Source organism: Pongo abelii, chromosome 1, assembly GCF_028885655.2.
Source record: "Pongo abelii isolate AG06213 chromosome 1, NHGRI_mPonAbe1-v2.0_pri, whole genome shotgun sequence".
Taxonomy (NCBI): Eukaryota; Metazoa; Chordata; class Mammalia; order Primates; family Hominidae; genus Pongo; species Pongo abelii.
In genome coordinates, this window is record NC_071985.2 from 202,625,913 (window position 1) to 202,647,534 (window position 21,622).

Consider the following 21,622-nt stretch of genomic DNA (forward strand, 5'->3'; position numbering starts at 1 on the left):
TGGAATACATTTTGTTGCAGGTCAGAGCAGAGGTATGGAGCTGGGAATGACCGTGGTGTGGTCCTAGGCTGAAGAGAGTAGAAGATGAGTGTAGAAGAGGACAAGGAGGTACAGATGCCTTTGAAAATTGAGTCCCGGAGGCCTTGAGAACCAGCTGGGAGTCTCAGACAGTACTGATGATTGTGAGGGTTGGACCAGAGATCTAGTGCAGCACATATTTTTGAGGGTTGGACCAGAGATCTAGTGCAGCACATATTTTTCTGCACATTCTGCTCTTTTTATCTTGGCTTTCTGAAATAAGCATCAAAGGTGATCATGTTTCTTGGTTTAGAGTTGTTTGCTGCAAATGGTAGGTTTGCTTTATTTGTGATTTTTTAGAATAGGAATCTGGTTTGGAGGTTGACAAAATAAGTAATTCTCTCTTTTGTTATATTTTCTTCCAATCTTGGCTTTGATTTGGTGTAATAAGCTGGTTTCATCAAACTTATTATCAGCCTATAATGAGATACATGACATGGAGCAGCCTGCAAATAGGGAAAAGGTAATTTTCATTTAATTCATTGCAAACTTAGTTCTTGTTAGCTGTGACGTGGGATTTTGATGAGTCAGTTGGTTGTCTGGTCACTGTTAATCACTCTGAATTTAACTCTTTTAAGGTTTATTTATAAGAGCAGGAGTTTCTAATTATTTTTTGTTTTTGTGTGTGCCGTGAACTTCTTTAATAAGTGAACCATGTGGACTACTTCTCAGAATAATGTTTAAAGTGTATAAAGTAGGATTACAAAGGAAACCAGTGGTATAAAAATAGCTGTCATATTTAAAAACAAAGTTAATTATATATTTACTTATTTATGATATGATGCATGAAATAGAAGTAGATGTACTAGCTGTCATAATGAGCATAAACAAGATTTTGAGATACTTGTAACAACTGTAAAGTAACATGAAAGTGTATGTGATTTCTGTTTGTGATAATGTCATAGGTGTATTGCTAAAGTTAATGTAGTTTGTTGTCTACAATCATAATTGAAGAACATGCTAAATTTCAGGTAGATGTGCATGAGATAAAGATGCAGTATTACCCACTCAAGTACAAGTATCTTGGGTTCAGAACCTCTGACTTGGAGTATTTTGTCAGCTTGAAATGCTCGTTGTTATTTCTAAAATGTTCTTCCTTTGTCTCAAATTCACTTCATTGTCTTCTTAATGCTGGAAAACAGCTGTGAGCAGTTCATGCATAATGTGTTCATCCCATTTTGTACTGTGATGTTGGAGCAGTATTTATTTTTTACAGAATGCTATACAGTTGCCTGTTTCCTTAAATGCAGTTTAGAAAATTATTACTAGGTTTTGGCCAGGCGTGGTGGCTCACGCCTGTGATCTCAGCACTTTGGGAGGCCGAGGTGGGCAGATCATGAGGTCAGGAGTTCGAGAGCAGCCTGTCTAATATGGTGAAATCCCCTTTCTACTAAAAATACAAAAATTAGCCGGGCGTGGTAGCACACACCTGTAGTCCCAGCTACTCGGGAGGCTGAGGCAGGAGAATCACCTGAACCCAGGAGGCGGAGGTTGCAGTGAGCTGAGATCATGCCACTGCACTCCAGCCTGGGCGACAGAGTGAGACTCCATCTTAAAAAAAAAAAAAAAAAAATTTATTACTAGGTTGTATTATGTTACAAACGTGGCACAGACCAAAGCCAGGATTATATCAGCATAGAATTAATTGTATTGTTGATCTTTATTTAGAATTCAGTTAATCTAAAAATAGCCTAATGTAGTATGTTTCACAAAATTGGACACTGTTGTACTAAAACTCTCATCTGTTAAGCATGAATTTTAACAAAGATTCAACATTCTGAAAATGAAAGTTGAAGTATGGTATTCATTCCTGCACGACCACAGTCAGGGGAGTGGAAATCGGTATGTGTTGTTAAAAGTGTGGCAGTGTGATTAAATGTCATTCTTGTGAGGCCAAGTGTGTATATACTTTTAATGTAGATATTTAATATGCTCAACTTTCTGTTTAATTTACAAATGATTATTCTATCAAGTGTCGTGTGTATAGTAACTGACAAAGAGTGACTAATAATTGATCAGTTGAAGCTTACCTCTATTGTTATTTGACTTCGTTCAAATTTTACTTATGGTGAAGTTTTTCTCAAAAGGTATTAATAATACTTAGTGAAGGGATGTGTTTTGTTCTTCCCTAGGACCTTAGAAATCATTTGTTTTGGAATCAGATTCTTCATCTGCCAAAGAAATGCACAGATATGATGATGATGATGATTTTTTTAGTTTAGCAGCATGGTTTAATTTGTATGCGCCTACCAAAAATCTTTGTAATCATTAGTTGATCATTGCAGTAGTTCAAATAACCTGGTATAAACTGGGCTTTTATCTAGAAGCTTCAAACAGTAACAAGATTTCACAAATTTCATATGCTGAGGAATGACTCCAAAATAAACCTTTTTCTTAAAATTTTAGAATTCCATCATTGATATAGTGCTTTTACTGTTTCGAAGGGATTTTCTCTGTGAACCCTGAAAACAAGCCCATGAGGTAGGGCAGCTATTTTATTTTTACACATAAGAGGCCAAGCACGGTGGCTCATGCCTGTAATCCCAGCACTTTGGGAGGCCGAGGCTGGCAGAACACCCAAGGTCAGGAGTTTGAGATCAGCCTGGCCAACATGGTGAAACCCCCTCTCTAGTAAAAATACAAAAATTAGCCAGGTGTGGTGGCGCAAGCCTGTAATCCCAGCTACTCCACAGGCTGAGACAGGAGAATCGCTTGAACCCGGGAGGCAGAGGTTGCAGTGAACCAAGATTGTACCACTGCACTCCAGCCCCGAGGACAGAGTCTCGCTCTGTCTCCAAAAAAAAAAAAAAAAAAAAAAAAAAAAAAAAATCAGTGAAGTTTAGGGACTTGTTTGAAGGTCATCTAGTACAAGCTATGCAAATAACTATTATTTTGGTTTCTAGCTTCAGGCTGTTTCTTTTGAACTTTGTATTAGAAACGCAGAGCCTTTTAATAGGCGGAGTTGTCTCACCTTCAAATTCAACTACATAGCTTTTTCTTAAAGTAGTATAATGCAGAAAGTACTCATCCATAAAAACAAAAATGGTTTTCTTTCTTCCCTATTATCTTTGTGACCCACTGATAGCAGCTGGTGGTCTTGGTGCAGTGAGATTTTGACTCTTTTTTTTTTTTTTTTTTTGAGATGGAGTTTCACTCTTGTTGCTTAGGCTGGAGTGCAGTGGCCATCTCGGCTCACCTCAACCTCCACCTCCTGGGTTCAAGCAATTCTTTTGCCTCAGCCTCCCGAGTAGCTGGGATTACAGGCCTGCACCACCACTCCTGGCTAGTTTTGTATTTTTATTAGAGATGGGATTTCTCCATATTGGTCAGGGTGGTCTCGAACTCCTGACCTCAGGTGATCCGCCTGCCTCGGCCTCCCAGAATGCTAGCATTAAAGGCGTGAGCCACTTTGCCTGGCTGATTTCTACTCTTAATACAGACTAGGAGGAGTCCCGCCCTCTGCTTTTGGTCTGCTTGGGCTGCCTGGCTCTGGGAAGGAACTGTAAAGGGTGACTCTCAGAAGGGTTGAGTCTGTTGGGGGTGCTCTCCCCGTTCATCAGAAAGAACATCACACATAAAGGACTCTTATAAATCTTTACATGTGTTAATTTTAATCCCCACAACAACCTGCCGTGTTACATATTATCTTTATTGTCATATTAAAGAGAAGAGGAGAATGAGGCACAGAGAGATTAAACGATTTGCCAGAGGTGACATAGCAAGTCACTGGTGAGCTGAGATAGAAACCAAGGCTGTCTGGCTCCAGAGTCAGTGCTCTTAACCCCTGTCTACTATGTATATAGTCTAAACTGGTAAAAAAAAGTCAAGGCTGGCAGTACCTTTTATTGTGGCCAGTGGCCAGGGGGGAGTGGTGGCGGTAGTCTTTTGCATTTACTAACTCCTTATTTAGACATTACTTCTCCAGGTTTAGAAAAAAAAGCCATAATTTTTTTATGTCAGCAACTGCTATTGATAACAACAACAGTAATAATAGTAGTAGCTATCTTTTATAAGATGCCAACTACATGTCAGTCACTATATTGGGTGTTTTTGGCTGCCTGGATTCCTTTCTGGAATAAGAGCCCTGTAGATTGTTTTTAATATAGTAAGTGACAGAGAAAGGAGGCAAACCAGCTTGTCTACTTCTTAAACTATGCCTTCAGTATTTATTAGGAACCTTGATATGCTTGAAGTAGATGATACATTTTCCCCAGCATTCAGACTCTTGAACAACTTGTGAAATCTACCCAAGTGAATTATAATTAACTGCGTCACATTTATCATTATACTGACCTTTAAGCATTTCCCCCAACTCACAGTATTTTGTTTCTCAGTTATGAGATATTCGCTTGCTTTGTGAAAAACATGAAAATGTTAGCAGAGCTCAGTGCTTTGCCCAGCAGATGGCATTTGTGTGAGTTTTTCAGGATCCTTTGGAATCTGTCACTTGCCAATTACCCAATTTGTTTTGAATACTCTGTATTTCCAGTTAATATTGCACCATTTACATAAAGAGAATGTGCCAAAATTGCTGTAATCTGTTCTGTAATCAAATCTGTCTGCTGTAGATGTATAATTTACTTTTGTTAAGTTGTTTATTGCAAAATGGTTTCAAGAAAATCCTTTTCTGTTCACCATAATTACTAAGATATTAATCAGCTCTCAAACATAGGCTATATGGGGTCTCTTGTAAGGCTTGTTTGCTTTTAGTTAAAAGTAATAGTTCCTGCTTTCAAAATGTTTTAATGTGGTGGTGAAAACCACAAGCTAATGTTATATGGAATGATTACTTTTGTGGTATTCCCACATGCCATGTATTTCCATGTATATTTACAGATATGGTACACATACATAAAATGACTTACATGTAATATTAAAAAAATAAATAGCCCAGGTGTGGTGGCTCACACCTGTAATTCCAGTCCTTTGGGAGGCCAAAGTGGAAGGATCATTTGAGCCCAGGAGTTCCAGACCAGCCTGAGCAACGTAGACTTCATCTCTACAAAAAAGTTAAAAAAAAAAAAAAAGCCAGGCGTGGTGACATGCACAGCTACTTGGAGGCTGAGGCAGGAGGATTGCTTGAGCCTAGGAGTTTGAGGCTGTAGTGAGCCATGATCACATCACTGCATTTAAGCCTGGGTGACAGACAGAGTAAGACTCCGACTCTTCAAACAAACAAAAATATATGAAGTGAGGTTAAGTCAGATGGAATGGCAGTGGACTACTGTTTTTGGTTAATAAATTGAGATACCCTTAAGAGTTGTGTTCTGAACATACTGTCTTTATTTCCCCAGTTCCATGTCACAGCACCTCCCTAATAATAGGTGCTCGAAAAACATCTGTTGAATGAAATGAATTCTTTTGTTTGCAGTAGGGCAAAGAAGGGTAGAGAGAAGCAGCTAGCACAAGCAGTGTCTGATATGTTAAATGTTGCAAAAGGTTTTAGGCCAAGAAAATTCCAGAAACCCATTGAAGAGGCAGTACATATTTAGTGGAACTATGAGATGTTTTCACAACCTTGGAAATAATTTAAAAGTAACTTTCTACTGTTTTACTTATTTTCCCACTCCTGGCTGCCCCTCTTGGGTGGACTGCCTCCTGTTGGAGGGAATACTGTGTGAGACACATCTTAGTAAAACAGAAATGTGAAACCAACTTGCAGAAATCACAAGCACACTGTTACCAAATAGTCTTGACTGGCTCCCTTCCTGGAGGACAAATGTTTTGATAATGTCTGTCAGTAGATTCAGTTCCCCTATTTCTTTTTAAGACTTGATATTTAGTAATACTGTTTCTTTTTTACCAGCATCGCAATGAAGTTTTTCTTTAACTTTTGGGGAAAACAAAACAAAACAAAAAAAACTAAAGTATTTTTGAAATCTGTGCATGGTTACTTTTGACGTTCATACTCCAAAAGCAGAGACCAAGACTAAAGAGTTAACAGGTGAAATTGGCCAATACCTTCAAAGTATTCACTTTTTGTTTTCTTTTAATCTAAAATTAGCCTCCTCATGTTTGAGGTGTAGAGGGTAGCCAAATCTCAGGATAAAATCTCTCCACCACCTAAGATAAGAGTAAGTCCAGTCATGACAATAATTAAGCTGAGTTGCTAGAATGACATTATCTCCTAATGTCTGAAACAATCAGGTCTCTTTATGAGGACATCTGTAATTCAAGATCCATGGTGTCTGTTAAACATCATCCAGCAATGTCAGCTGAGCTGTTGAAAAATCCTGTAGGAAGAGCAGGTAGGTTGAAGGTCCTATCCAGGGAGGTCACTTCAGTAAGTGCTTTCAGTCTGATTTTAGCAAACATTGAAGTCTTCAGTATGACTCCTTGGAAGGAGGCCCATTAAGGTGATCCACAAATTAGGTTACTGGCATCCCCTTTCTTTATACCAATACTATTCATACTAAAATGTAATCTCCATCAGGGCAGGATTATGTATTGTTTTATTGACTGTCGTATCCCTAGTTCCTTGCACAGTGCCTAGCAGGTATCATTTGTTTCATAAATATTTGTTGAATTAATGAGTGAATGACTGGTTTTGTATTAACGTAGAATCATAAGACGTTCTTAGTGTTGTTAAGGCCTTTGAACTTTCTTTTCTTTAGAACTAAGAAGTGTGCTAGGTGTGAGCTCATAATCCAAGTTTTGTTAGTAGCTGCTGTGTTTCTGCTGTTTTATTTTTAACATATAAAGAATAGTATCCCAGAAGACTCTGGAGCTCCCGAAAGTTGGGAGGTGTCTTAATTTACCCATTAGGATAAGCTACTAGTTGAGGAAGTTATTCAATACCATTTTCCCAGGAAGAGGCAGCTCAGAGGATGAAGTGAACACTTTTCATGTTCTTCTCCAAAATGTGAGTAGGTGAGGATTAATTCAGTTGTTAGTGGGGTCTTGAAAGCACTGAAAGGAGATTCAGCACTAGGGGCAATGTGACAAATCAGTTGGTAGTACATTTGTCTGATTTTTAACTTTGCCTTGGATCAGGCAGGACCTGTAGACCTGATAATCTTTAGGGCCTTTGAATGCATATATATGAGATATATAGATAGATATATAGATATAGATATAGATATAGATATCTCATATATGTGTGTGTGTGTGAGAGTGTGTGTGTTTGTGATTCAGGGGACATATAATCTATGAAGTGGTCAGCTCATGGAACCAGGACACAGCAAATTGAAGTAACGAAAGACAGGGAGAACAGAAGTATGAAACATTTTAATCCCATGAGAATGAAGTAGAGTGTGAGAACATTTATTGTTAAGGTGTCATGCCTAAACAAGTGTTTATTAAAATTTTTAGTCAGAGAGGTTTTTAAATGATTTTGTAAGACAGTTTCCCTAACCACACCATGTTTTTCCTCTTGCCTCAGCTGTTCCAAAGACCTAATGCGCTTGCTGTCCAGCAGTTGACAGCTGCTCAGCAGCAGCAGTATGCACTGGCAGCTGCTCATCAGCCGCACATCGGTAAGTCCTTAAGCCCATAGCTCTTTCATGATAGGTGTGGCCGCCATTTTAGGATAACTGGTTGCTGTGAAACCCAGTAATTTAAACTGATTATAAAAGTTCAGACAAATCCCTCAGACAGAGTAAGTGGCCTCTTCCTTTTGTCCAGTTGTCTCCAGCCACATTAGTTTTGACATAGCTTGTAGACCCGCATTATAAAATTTCTTCAGTGTTCAGCCATTGCCCTACCTCAGCTGTTTCAGGATTTAAAGTATTTATCACAGTAGTGACTGGTGACTACCATTAGCTCTTTCGGTAAGATTTGGATGACATTGATTAAATAAGCTGTGGTTCTATAGACTGTAAATATATCAGATTCTCATTTTGTGAACAAACAGTATAAATCCATTTTCCAGTAAGTATGCATTGAAAAAATTTAAAGGTATTCTCATATAATTACCGATTTTAAAGTAGCTTTGCCCTTTTCCTGTAGCAGTTGTTAAGTTTTGAGCGATGTATTCATTGTACTGCCTAAACGTTTCTTCCCCTGGACCTTCTTAAGGTCTCTTAGAAATAGAGTGCATTAAGTGTAAACAAGTAGAAGTAGAATTTTTTTTTTAATGTGTCAAAATGGCATGATTGAGTAGAAAGGAGATAGCTAATCTTGGATGTGATAGGCTGTAGAAGAATATACTTACTTCCAACCTAAATAAATAAAGGCCAGGCATAAAGTCCTTGGGTCTGATAATGTATAGTTGTAGATGGTAATCTTTATAAATACCCATACATTTTATTTCATGAAAACTGTTTGGAAAATTGTTTTAAATAGAAATAAATACTTCATCCCATTTTAATATTAGTCTTTAAAATTGTTCTATTGTAGGCTGTTGCAATTTTAATAATCTTTTAGAAATTATGCTGAATTTATAACTATATACAGTTTTAAGTTAAATATTTCTTTAGCAAAGGTAAAATTTGACTATATAAACATTTCATTATAATCTTTAGTATAGCAGTTATCTTTTTAAAATTTCTCTTTACCCTCAACCTGTCCCGTCTTCTCTTTTTTCATTTTTTCCTTATCTACAACCTGGAGTGAATAGCCAAACTGTGTAGGTATTTGATAGGGCTGCAGTTTTAGTCAAGTTTGTTTTTACTGACAGGTATGTTTTCAGCAGGTTTAGCTCCCGCTGCGTTTGTCCCCAATCCATACATCATCAGCGCTGCTCCCCCAGGGACGGACCCCTACACAGCTGGATTGGCTGCAGCAGCGACACTAGGTGAGACATTCTGCTGCATGAGGGATTTTCTCACCTGCTGAAAAGTCATTTGAGATGGGCGTGCATTCTTTATACTCTTTCCCAAATCCATGTCTCCAGTGAAGATTATCCAGATTTTCAGTGCCATCTACCTGCCAGCTTAATATCTCTCTGTAGCTGTATCATAGGCCCCTCAGACTTGAAAATGTTCAAAGGCAAATTGATCACATACCCCTTGCATATCTATTTTTGATCCATGGAGCCACCAGATGCTCATTTATATTTTGGGAATTTCTCCCGTTGCCCAGATCTCCTACCACCTCTAGTCTATCATATAGTTCAGGTACTTTTACTGGTCTCTAATGTATTTCTAATTTCCTTGCCCCTCTCACCTCCTCTTCCCCTCTAAATTGTTCAAGAAAATGATTTCAAACTTAGATCTTACCTCTTCATCTTTCTGCTTAAACCTTTTATTGATTTCCCTTTTTTCTACCCTAGTATGGAATACTACAGTTATTACCAAACATGGCTGATCATTACAACTTACTTGGAGTCGGGGTAGAGGTGGTGGTGTTTTGTTCCTTGGAATCAGTATTTTTAAGGAGCTTCCAGATAATTCTGTGGGTTAGCTAGGGTTGGGACCCACAGCATATAGGGCTCTATCACCATGCCTCATACAGGTCGCTACATATGTACCACCCAATTCCCTTCCTAGTGGACTGCCATTGGCTAACACCGTACATTGTAGCAATACAGATCTGATTTTAGTTTGCTGCAGATACTGCACTGGTTTAGGCCCCTGTCTTTGGTCACTGTGGTCTTCTGTAGTAAGCTCTTTTTCCCATTCTTTGCCTGTGAAGTTCCCTAGTTGGCTAATTACTACACTGTTTTTATTTGCTTGTGGGATGTATACATGAGTTTTTTCCCCTCTTTTTTTTTTTTTGCTCTTTCTCTCTCTTTTTTTTTTTTTTTGGAGACAGGATCTCACTCTGTTGCCTAGGATGGGATGCAGTGGCATGAATACAGTTCACTGTAACCTTGAATTCCTGGGCCCACTGGATCCTCCTGCCTCAGCCTCCTGAGTAGCTAGGGCTACTGTGCACCACCACACTTAGCTAATTGTTAAATTTTTGGAGAGATGGGATGGTCTCACCAGTGTTGCCTAGGCTGGTGTTGTGTCAGACTCCCGGGCTCAAGCAATCCTCCTCCCTTGGCCTCCCAAAGTGCTGGCATTCCAGGCATGAGCCACTGTGCCCAGCCTATGAGTGTTTTTTTCTTTCCCTTGAGACTAGATTTTTAAAAGACAGACATCTTTGTTATTTGACTCTGTGTTGCACAGTTACTGTCACCGTGATGGGACCATAAATGTATGATGGGTTGAATTCAACATTAGGACAAACAAAATGCCTTCCAGTTTAGATATTCATTGGGGGAAGATCCCTCCAAGTCAAGTTAATCATGACTAACTATTACTTTGAAATTTTACTTATTATTATGTAACATGTAATTTGCAATTATGAACTTAAATGTAGCCTAGAATTTCTTAGATTTTTAAAAAAATTGTTTACATTTTGGCATGGTTATGATGGGAACATAGTTAACATAGGGTCATCTGTCTGTCCGTGGTCCATTCCCCTTTTGGGGGAAAACAGAAAGCTCTTCGTAGGAGAGTGATCTCTGCTAACCATCATTAATATTTATTGAGCACTTAACTTTTGTCAGGCATTGTCCTGAATGCTTTTCTTTCATATGATTTGTCAGATGATGATTTTAGAGATTAGAAATTTGTGGCTCAGACAGCTGCCTTATTTGTTGTTTGTTTTTTTGAGACTGAGTCTTGCTCTGTCCCCCAGGCTGGAGTTCAGTGGTGCGATCTCGGCTCACTGCAGTCTCTGCCTCTTGGGTTCAAGTGATTCTCCCACCTCAACCTCCTGAATAGCTGGGACTACAGGCACCCACCACCACGCCTGGCTAATTTTTGTATTTTTATTAGAGATGGGGTTTCGCCATGTTTACCAGGCTGGTCTCAAACTCCTGACTTCAAGTGATCCACCCGCCTTGGCCTCCCAGAGTGCTGGGATTACAGTTGTGAGCCACTGCGCCCAACCTAGAGAGAGCTGTCTCATTTGAAGTCACACAATTTAAATGTTATGGAGTTGGGGTTTGAACCAGGTTTAACTCCAAAGCTCATGCATGTGCTTCACTATAGTATATAGAATGCTTGTGCTGTCTGTCTTGAATTGTCTTTTCTGTACTTTCTTTAGAAGTCTTTACTAATTTATGTTACTTGAAACAAAGAACTGGTCTTAGGGTTAACACTGCTGCTGTCACTGAGATGGTAGTTTGGTGATCAGAATCTTGTTTTTTGTATATGTCAGTTGAGCCTGGGCGAAAATGAGTTAATACTTTCACAAATAACAGGAAATGTTAACTGTTAAAACTATGAAAATGTGTATTCTTAGAGGGTGTCAGTCACACAGGAATTGAAGTGGGCATCCTGATGTGCCAACCTCAGTTGATTTGCCCTGGGATGTTTTCCTAAATTTAACCTTAGGCCATGTGACCAGAGTACAGTAGTAGAAATGCCAGTTGAGAAAATTTAGAGAATAATGCAGATGTTAATGGTAATAGCAGTCCTTGCCCAGTAGAGGTTCGCTTTTGTTGGCTTTTGGGAGAGTGTTGGGACTATTATTGCACGTTGCAACCACTCACTCAAGGTAGATACGGCTGTACTCCCAACATGTATTACAGGTTGAGCATCCCTAATCTGAAAATTCAAAATCTTTTTGAGTAGTAACATGACACCATAAGTGGAAAATTCCACGCTTGACCTTGACCTCATGTGATGGGTCATAGTCAAAACCACAGGCACATAGATAACACACAGTTCATTTATTCAGCATCCCCAATGGAAAAGTAAAATTACCCCCAGGCTATGTGTATAAGGCGTATATGAAACAGAAATGAACTTTGTGTTTAGACTTGGGTCACATCCCCAAGATAACTCTTGCACACACACATAGTCTACAGTCTGAAATTGGTAACACTTCTGGTCCCAAGCACTTTGGTTAAGGAACACTCTACCTGTTCACCCATTTTTACAGGTGAGGAAACTAAGGCACAGTTAGGGTCTTTTTTTTGTGTTTTTTCTCTTATTTTTTTCTTTAATTGCCCAAGACCACCCTGCTTTATAGACACTAATCAGATGAGTATGAGGCTCTATCACTCTTTTTTTTTTTTTTTAACTTGAATACATGGCTTTTGGGCTGTTCAGTTTCTGACAAATTAAAAAATGTTTTAACCCCTTTTCTTCTTATAATAAAATAGTTCATAGTGTAACAGCTTTTCTTAGCAATACCTTTATTCCGTACCCAGCTATAGTGTTTCAGTGTGCACCCTTTCTTGTAAACAGAGCTTCTTAATCTTTTCTAAGCCCACAGGTATAGAAAACACCAAATTAGAAATGTCAAAACATATTTATATTGGGCAGTGGTACAATTTGACTTATTTGTGTTTTAGAAGCTTAAAATGGGGAAACAAGAATATGTGTCTATTTATTTTGGCTTAATGAAGTATGTGTTTCTCCAGAATTAGCTGTTGCATCAGAGTAGCTGTAATATTTTAAACAGCTCTTCAGAACTTCAGTGTAAGGAGGGTTTGGTTACTGTTAATGAATCAAGTTGGAAATATTTAACTCTCTGCTTTAAGGAAGTTCAGCTTGGAGATATGTTTCAGCAGATTTGAAGAATTGACTTTGAGCCCATTTCCTGGTTAGCAAATGTGTCTTTGGTGTTTCTTGCTACCAGCTTCGTCATAGAATTCTATGATTAGATTTCTGCCACACTTAGGTTGTTATCTGCATAACTTTGTTGTCTCTGTTGTGTACTTTATGTGGCTGACTGCAGCTGTACTTTGTTGCCAAGGAAAATGAACAGATAATTTGGATTAAAGCAGAATGCTTAATTTTTTTTTTTTTTTTTTTTTTTTTTTGGAGACAGACTCTTTGCTCTGTTGCCTAGGCTGGAGTGCAGTGGTACAATCTTGGCTCACTGTAACCTCTGCCTCCTGGGTTCAAGCAGTTCTCCTTCCTCAGTCTTCCGAGTAGCTGGGATTACGGGCATCTGCCACCACGTCCGGCTAATTTTTTATAAATTTTTTTTAGTAGAGATGGGGTTTCACCATGTTGGCCAGGTTGGTCTCGAACTCCTGACCTCAAAGTGATCTGCCCAACTTGGCCTCCCATAATGCTGGGGTTACAGAGAATGCTTAATTTTGTTTAAGGTTCTCAGCAGGTCTGTAACAAGTCAAGGTGTTGTATTTTTTGTTTCTATTTGTGTTCAACGTTGACTTAAATTTAAAATTTCACATATCAGTGTCTGAATGTAGTTGTGTTGAATGCCTTTGTGACTTTAAAAATAGAAATAGGGGCCAGGCCTGGTGGCTCAAACCTAAAGTCCCAGCAATATGGGAGGCTAAGGCAGATGGATCGCTTGAGCCCAGGAGTTTGACACCAGCCTGGGGCAACATAGACCTCTACAAAAAAAAAAAAAAAATTAATCAGGTATGGTGGCATGCATCTGTAATCCCAGGTATTAGGCAGGCTGAGGTGGGAGGATCACTTAAGCCCAGGAGGTCGGGGTTGCAGTGAGCTGAGAGTGCCTCATTGCATTCTAGCCTGGGTGACAGAGAGACCCTGTCTCAAAAAAAAAAAAAAAAAAAAAAAAACCAAAAACAAACAGTAACAGCAGCTTTGAAGTTGCAGTGGAGGTTCAGTTGAGTGTCTGGGTTTTGTTGTCAGACTGATAGATGTTCGTTTTTCTGGAGTTAATGAAACACCAGCACTCGGTTAAATCACCTTAGGTGCCATTCTTATCATTGAACATGGGATACATCCTAACCTTTTGTTCTATTCCATCACTTTAAGCACACAAACCCTCCATTTACTCCCTTCTACCAACAGATACTGTCTCTATCTATGCTACATCCTCCATCTGTTCTTAAATTGAACCCCTTCTATCAATGATTCCCCCTTTTAGTTTTCTAATGTTTCGTTCCTCACTGCTTCTTCCTCTAGGCCTGGATTATATTAGAAGACTGGTGTAAGGATCTCATATAATGTTTACTATTCTTTAAAAAGAGTTAATGATTAGCTAGCATAAATTAATATATACTTTTAAGTTAATATTTTACAGTAGGATCTATTGAGTCAGGTGTAGTTTTGGAAAGCCTGAGATGAGCCTCAGTAGTTCAGACTTTCTTTACCTTTCCTTTGCTATTTTTAGGCCCAGCTGTGGTCCCTCACCAGTATTATGGAGTTACTCCCTGGGGAGTCTACCCTGCCAGTCTTTTCCAGCAGCAAGCTGCTGCTGCCGCTGCAGCAACTAATTCAGCTAATCAACAGACCACCCCACAGGCTCAGCAAGGACAGCAGCAGGTAAATGTAGACAAAATTTACCTCTTCTAAGTGGGAATTGTAGTATTGTGGATAATTAATAGGTGATATTGCGCCTAATAGAAAAACACTGTGAATGCATGAATTTCCTCTTGTGTATATGTGTGTGTGTGTCTGAGTTCAGGCTCAGATTTAACTACTCTTATGAAATGTCTTTTATATATTAGACACTATTGTACCTAGGTGGGGTAATGATACTAACCAGTTCACCTGTAGGGAAATTGCTTAGCTGCAAGTGGCAAAGTGGATCTTCAAAGTTATAGTAAAATTTTGTTCTGCCATACTGTGGTTGCTTGCTAAGCACCACTTTCAGATCATTTCAGGGTTTTGCAAGGGGCTTGACACTAAAGCAGGGGTACTAGATTTTTAGACTGCTTATTTATAGTACCTATTGGATTGGATGTAAATGTTAAACTATCATATCTGTGTTAGCTTTTTATTTGAGTTGAGAAAGGACGGTAAACTGCAAAACTACATCTTTTATTTTTTTAAACAGGTCATTTCCTCCTTGATTGCTAGAGTAACACCTTTTTTTTTTGTTTTTTTTGTTTTTTTTTTTGAGACGGAGTCTATCTCTGTCTCCCAGGCTGGAATGCCGTGGTGCAATCTCAGCTCACTGCAATCTCCGCATCCCGGATTCAAGCAATTCTCCTGCCTTAGCCTCCTGAGTAGCTGGGATTACAGGCACGCTACACCATGCCCAGCTAATTTTTGTATTTTTAGTAGAGACGGGGTTTCACCATGTTGGTCAGGCTGGTCTCAAACTCCTGACCTCGTGATCCACCCGCCTCGGCCTCCCAAAGTGCTGGGATTACAGGCGTGACAACCGTGCCTGGCCAATAACACCTCTTTATTGATAGAAACTGTGGTAAACTAGAAAACTTGAAAAAAAAAATTACCCTAAATCCTTATGTCAGAAAACCAATGCTATTATGTTTGGTATCTGTTATTTTAGCCTTATTATTTAATATTTTACAAAATTGTCATTATTCTGTCCACGTGGTTTTACATTCTGATTTCATACTTTACTGTGTTATTTAGTGTTCTTTTAAATGACATTTTTACTAGGTACATTTAAATCCACCAAAGGATACTTTATTTTGACTATTATATTTGATATTTCATTTATATCAGTATTTTGGTGTTTTAAATGAGACTGATTAACATCCTTTACATAAGTTTATCCTTGGAAAAAATTCCTAGTAATGGAGTTTTTCTGGAGCAAATGAAATCAGCATTTAGGCTTCGATACGCATTGTCAGATAAAAGCTGTCATTTGAGACAAAACACCCTGCTCATATATGAATATATTAAATGATCCAAACAGGAATTTTTTGCTTGACATCAGTCTTACTCAGAGGGTGTATGTTTAATTTTTTTTTTTTTTTTAAGATTCCACACAATTATAGAAAAAAAAAACAAACAGGTCTTGAAATTCTCCCCGTTATTTGGACACTATTAAGTGATTTTCTTGGCAACAGATACAGTTCTCATACCATATATATAAGGAAATGTCAGTAAATAATTTGTTGACAGAATGAATGATCTGTTAAAATAAATTTCTTTTGAGACGGAGTTTTGCTTTTGTTGCCCAGGCTGGAGTGCCATGGCGCAATCTTGGCTCACTGCAACCTCTGCCTCCAGGATTCAAGCGATTCTCCTGCCTCAGCCTCCCAAGTAGCTGGGATTACAGGCACCCACCACCACGCCTGGCTAATTTTTGTATTTTTAATAGAGACGGGGTTTCACCATGTTGGCCAGGCTGGTCTCGAACTCCTGACCTTAGGTGATCCACCCGTCTTGGCCTCCCAAAGTGCTGAGATTATAGGTGTAAGCCACTGCGCCTGGCCAAATTTCTTTTTTTGTTTGTTTTTTTTTGAGATGGAGTCTAGTTCTATTGCCCAGGCTGGAGTGCAGTGAGCTCTTGGCTCACTGCAACCTCTGCCTCCTGGGTTCAAGTGATTCTTCTGTCTCAGCCTCCTGAGTAGCTGGGATTACAGGCGTGTGCCACCACACCTGGCTAATTTTTGTATTTTTAGTAGAGATGGGATTTCACCATGTTGGCCAGACTGATCTCGAACTCCTGACCTTCAGTGATCCACCCCCGTCGGCCTCCCAAAGTGCTGGGATTGCAGCCATGAGTCACTGTGCCTGACCTATTAAATAAATTTCTTTCTTTCTTTCTTTCTTTTTTTTTTTTTAAGACATAATCTTGCTCTGTCTTCCAGGCTGGAGTGCAGTGGTGCCATGTTTGCTCACTGCAACCTCCGCCTCCCAGGTTCAAGAGATTCTCCTGCCTCAACCTCCCTAGTAGCTGGGATTACAGGCACGTGCCACCACACCTGGCTAGTTTTTGTATTTTTGGTAGTGACGGGGTTTTACCATGTTGTCCAGGCTGATCTCGAACTCCTGACCTCCAGTGTTCCACCCACCTTGGCCTCCCAGAGTGCTGGGGTTACAGGTGTGAGCCACTGCACCTAGCAAATAAATTTCTTAATAACTGCTCTTTGTGGATAAGTCTGTATATGTGTGATCATCTTTTTGTTTAAATGGCTGCCAAATTATTATGCATTTGGAAGACTAAAGTAATTACCATGTTTTAAAATTAGCTCTAATACAGTGAACAAGAATAATACTAATAGCTGCTGTTTATTGAAAGCTTTCTGTGCAGAGTTAAGTGCTGTACATGTAATTTCTATTTCTCATACTAATTATGATAGATGTACAACTTCTCGTTTTATGAAATAGAATTTCATAATTGAGAGGAAATCGATTGAGGAAATACAATTTGTGTGCCCAGGGTCACACAAATACAAAGTTGTTAAGATTTGAACATAAGCCTCTGTCTTGACAACTTTTCTTCTGACCATATTGTGATGTCTTGACTTAAAGAAAATCTGAGATCTTGTGTTTCTTCTGCCGTTAACTAGCTACAACTAGGGCATGCTTCTCTAAATGCATATATTTTTGTTACAAAATGGACATAATAATCATTAACTTTTCAGTTTTTGTCATGCCCTACAGGTTCTGTCAAACCCTACTAAGAAGAAGTTTTTAGCATTAGTTTTTAATTAGCAGCCATTGTTTTAGTTCCTTTTTATTGGGTGCCAGTTTCTGGTTTTAAGTATTTGAGGAAAATATGATTTTCTTGGTAAACTGCCTTGTCGTAGTAATTAAAATGAGAGGCTCTTTTTAAACTTTGCTGTTGGCCTTTTGGGCCCTTGTATTTTATCAGAAAGTATATGTTGCATTCTAGGCAAGCTGAGTGTTCTAGGATAGTTTTTATAAATTCAGTCATTTTGTGATTTAGTAGACTTTAAAACGTTACTTGTGAAACTGTATATTTTGTTTCCATAAAATCATGGATTTGACAGCTATTGATGAAATGAAAATATATGAATATTGGCAGATAACTGAAGGACTTTTATTTGTAGTTAGGGGTACTGATCAGATTTCTAGAGAGTGGACAAAAAGCTAACACTGTTTTCCTTCCTTATTACAAGACTCATCAATAGTCTTAGACTACCTCTTTAGGTACCTTGTCCACTCTACCACACCCTTTCACAGAACACCTAATCAAACATAAACCTACTTCTTTATATTCTGTGAAAGCAATGCTTTCATTGTTTTTTAAAGTCTTCAGCAATTTTGAACTATTAGCATTTGCCATATTTCTGTGCTTGCTATTTACTTATCCTAGAGTGAGATCTCTTCTGAGTTATTGGGTATGTAAATTCTAAGTATCTGGCAAAAGTGCTTGCTGTTTACTTATCCTAGAGTGAGATCTCTTTTGAGTTATTGGGTATGTAAATTCTAAGTATTTGGCAAAACTCACCTGTACAGCCCCTTGACTCTTCTATCTATGTAGTTTGAAACACACTTTCTCTTACAAAGTTGGTTAGGTTCTTTAGATCAGAAACAAATTATATAATACCTTGATAATAGTGATTTGCTATTGGTTATTGATGATCTCCTAGGTATCAGGCAGTGTGGCTTAAACACATTATTTCAGATATTTCCAGCAAATCTGCAAGATCATTTGTTAATTCTTGCTTATTGCTGATATAGAAGCAAAAGATTGAGCAAATTAAGTGTCCACACATCCCTTCTTGCCAGTGTGGACAGTGTTGGTCACCTTATACTCACTTAACAAATATTTAATTGGTTATTGGTGTTGTTTCTCTTTTTACATTTTTTTTTACCACTGGTACCAAGAATAATTTGTACCCATTTTCTTGACCATATGTCTAACTTTTATAAATAACACAGTGAAATTGAAAGTGATCTGATAAGAACTGTGCACTTGACAATATGGCAAAACACATTGTTAGGAACTGTAGTAATTTTAGCCTTGGTTTGTGGGTTTTGCATTTTTGCTTGCTGGAGTGTGTAGATCTTGTGAGATAGATTCTTCACATCATTCAGAATAATAATGATGCTAGCATTTTGATGTCTGTGTTTCATTAATAAAAAGTAGATCCTTGACTGGGCTCAGTGGCTTCACACTTGTAATCCCAACACTTTGGGAGGCCAAGGCAGGTGGATTGCTTGTGCCCAGGAGTTAGAGATTAGCCTGAACAACATGGTGAGACCCTGTCTCTACAAAAAACAGAAAAATTAGCCAGGTTTGGTGGTGCATACCTGTAGTACCAGCTACTCAGGAGAGGTGGGAGCATCTCTTCAGCCTGGGAGGCATGGGTTACAGTGAGCTGAGACTGTGCCACACTACACTCCAGCCTGAGCAGCAGAGCATGGCCCTGTCTCTTCCCTGCACTCCGCGCCCCCCGCCGCCCACCAAAAAAAAAAAAAAAAGTAGATCCTCTATCACAGTGGCATAACTGGTATTCTGCACTGGACTTGACTAATGCGTATGTTTGTGGAATTTCTGAGAGGGAAATAGAAATAGTCAGGTGAGAGCCCTACCAAATCGAATCTGGTGAACTCATTTGGGGCCATGTGGACCTTGATAAATATATTAGTGTTAAAGAGGAAATATTCTCATTCCATCTTTTGTGTGCATGTGAGACTCAGTTGACTTTAAATATGTGGGTAAATTACCCCTGTTCATCCTGTCTGGAACCCCTCCCGACCCCCATTAATACTCTTTTCTGTTTTTTGTTTTTTGTTTTTTGAAATGGAGTTTTGCTCTTTCCCCCAGGCTGGAGCGAAGTGGCTCGATCTCAGCTCACTGCAGCCTCCACCTCCCAGGTTCAAGTAATTTTCCTGCCTCATCCTCTCCCGTAGCTGGGATTATAGGTGCCTGCTGCCATGCCTGGCTAATTTTTGTATTTTTAGTAGAGACGGGGTTTTGCCATGTTGGCCAGGCTGGTCTCGAACTCCTGACCTCTGGTAATCCACCTGCCTTGGCCTCCCAAAGTGCTAGGATTACAGACGTGAGCCACCACGCCTGGCCTGTTACACTTTTTTTTTTTTCTTCACCCCCTTTTTGTCAGAGCACTGACATTATATAGTATGGTTTATTGTCTGTCTCATTCGTTAAGATAAAAGCTCCATGAGGACAGGGGCTTTGTTGGTCTTGTTCATTGCTCTGTCTCACTTGCCCATTTGCCACATGGTAGGCATTAAATATTTGATAACACTACCACTTGCTGATGCCAGGTATTCCAAATTCATCTTTTAACTTAATTGTCACAAGAACTTTATGAGGCAGATGAGATAAAATGTTTGAATGAATGAATCATCACTTTTTTGTGCTTTTTGCTGCTTATAAAGGTAATGTGTTTAAAGTAAGAATGGTAGAATGAAATTCCACTCTATGAAATGTTATTAATTGAATTTATACCCTAACAGCTGTGACATATAAAAACTATTATAGGGAAACTGTTTTACAATTAAGTTTTAAAAGTTGACCCAACCTGAGCATAGGGTAGGTCTTCTCCAGTGAAAAGAAAGTGGTTGAGTTATTTCTGTCTTCCTTTCCCAGGTTCTCCGTGGAGGAGCCAGCCAACGTCCTTTGACCCCAAACCAGAACCAGCAGGGACAGCAAACAGATCCCCTTGTGGCAGCTGCAGCAGTGAATTCTGCCCTTGCCTTTGGACAAGGTCTGGCAGCAGGCATGCCAGGTGCGGCTGCTTTGTTATTCCTAATACTTTGGCAGGGAAAAAGGCTGCACGTTTGAGGTGATTACAGAGGGGAATGAGCAGTGCTTTCACCTTGCTTAGGCTTGTCATGATTTGGAGACTGGCAAGGATGATACACACTTGCCCTCACTTAGACTATAGTTCACTGATGAGAGCATTGTTCTGAGCCAGTCTTAAGTCATATTGGAGGTATCTAAATGTCCATGCAGCTTGGAGTATGTGGTTTTTCCTTGGTGGATTATCTGTTTTCTGTTTCAGAATTAGGGATAGATGGAGTGGCCAAGCTAGTTTACAAGGCTTAGTCTTTATGTTGATGTTTTTGAACAGCATGATTAGTGAGAAATTTCTGGTACACCTTGATAGGGTCATCCCTTACATTTTTAAGGTTTCTCTTAAACCAATAGTAGGGGTTCTTTTTAGCTGCCTACCTCTGAGATACATGTTTATATAGATACATCTTGAATATATGTTGTTTTTGGTTCACTGTCAGCTGGTTTGGTGCTTTGCATGGGATTAGATGTAGTTTGATGTTCTACATATGAAACAAGTCTTTGAGAGATGTCAGCTTATTTTTATGGACCTTTACTGATCATAGAGCATAGTCAATTTAACTGAGCCATTTATGAATTCAATAAATAACTTTAACCTGTTTCATTTGTTTTTTAGTTACTGAGCGTTTGTGTGTTCTTAGGAAGTCACCTGCAGTTTTTCATATGGCTTAAACTGGGATTTGGAGATTCTGTCTCACATAATATTGAAAGATCATGTTATTTAAAGCCTATCTAGGTTTTTCCTGCTATTTTGCGGGATATTTGTTCTTAGATTATTATGTAGTATGAAAGTACTGTGATTTTTATAATCATTTGTAGCCTCTGTTTATTCAACTATTTAAGTGATGGAGCCAGTATATAAATCTAGGTCAATTCAACCCCAAAGCTGAGTTTGTGATTATTGACAATATGTTGGTGCCCAGGACATACTTGCTTGTTTAACATATACATTTCTCTGTTGGCTTGATATTTCTAGGTTATCCGGTGTTGGCTCCTGCTGCTTACTATGACCAAACTGGTGCCCTTGTAGTGAATGCAGGCGCGAGAAATGGTCTTGGAGCTCCGGTTCGACTTGTAGCTCCTGCCCCAGTCATCATTAGTTCCTCAGCTGCACAAGCAGGTGAGCGCACATCTGAGTGGACTCCTGCCAGAGATCTAAAAGTGGCGACTGATAGTGAGATTCTTAAAGTATGTTGAAATACACTTTTGGCAATTCTCAGTATGTCAG

General features: G+C 39.0%; 1 protein-coding gene and 1 non-coding gene across 2 annotated transcripts in view; both read left to right on the forward strand.

The window, feature by feature from the left end:
- PUM1 (pumilio RNA binding family member 1) overlaps nucleotides 1-21,622 on the forward strand; it is a gene marked incomplete at its 5' end in the record, with an annotated part of 132,180 nt that overhangs the window by 76,557 nt on the left and 34,001 nt on the right. The window contains 5 exon segments of the mRNA NM_001134123.1: nucleotides 7,460-7,553; nucleotides 8,711-8,812; nucleotides 14,074-14,225; nucleotides 20,188-20,326; nucleotides 21,371-21,514. Of these exon segments, the coding sequence (NP_001127595.1) occupies nucleotides 7,460-7,553; nucleotides 8,711-8,812; nucleotides 14,074-14,225; nucleotides 20,188-20,326; nucleotides 21,371-21,514 (631 nt within the window).
- LOC112131330 (small nucleolar RNA SNORD103/SNORD85) lies at nucleotides 20,444-20,516 on the forward strand. Its single transcript, XR_002913426.1, has one exon. It is a non-coding gene; the product is annotated as a small nucleolar RNA SNORD103/SNORD85 (small nucleolar RNA).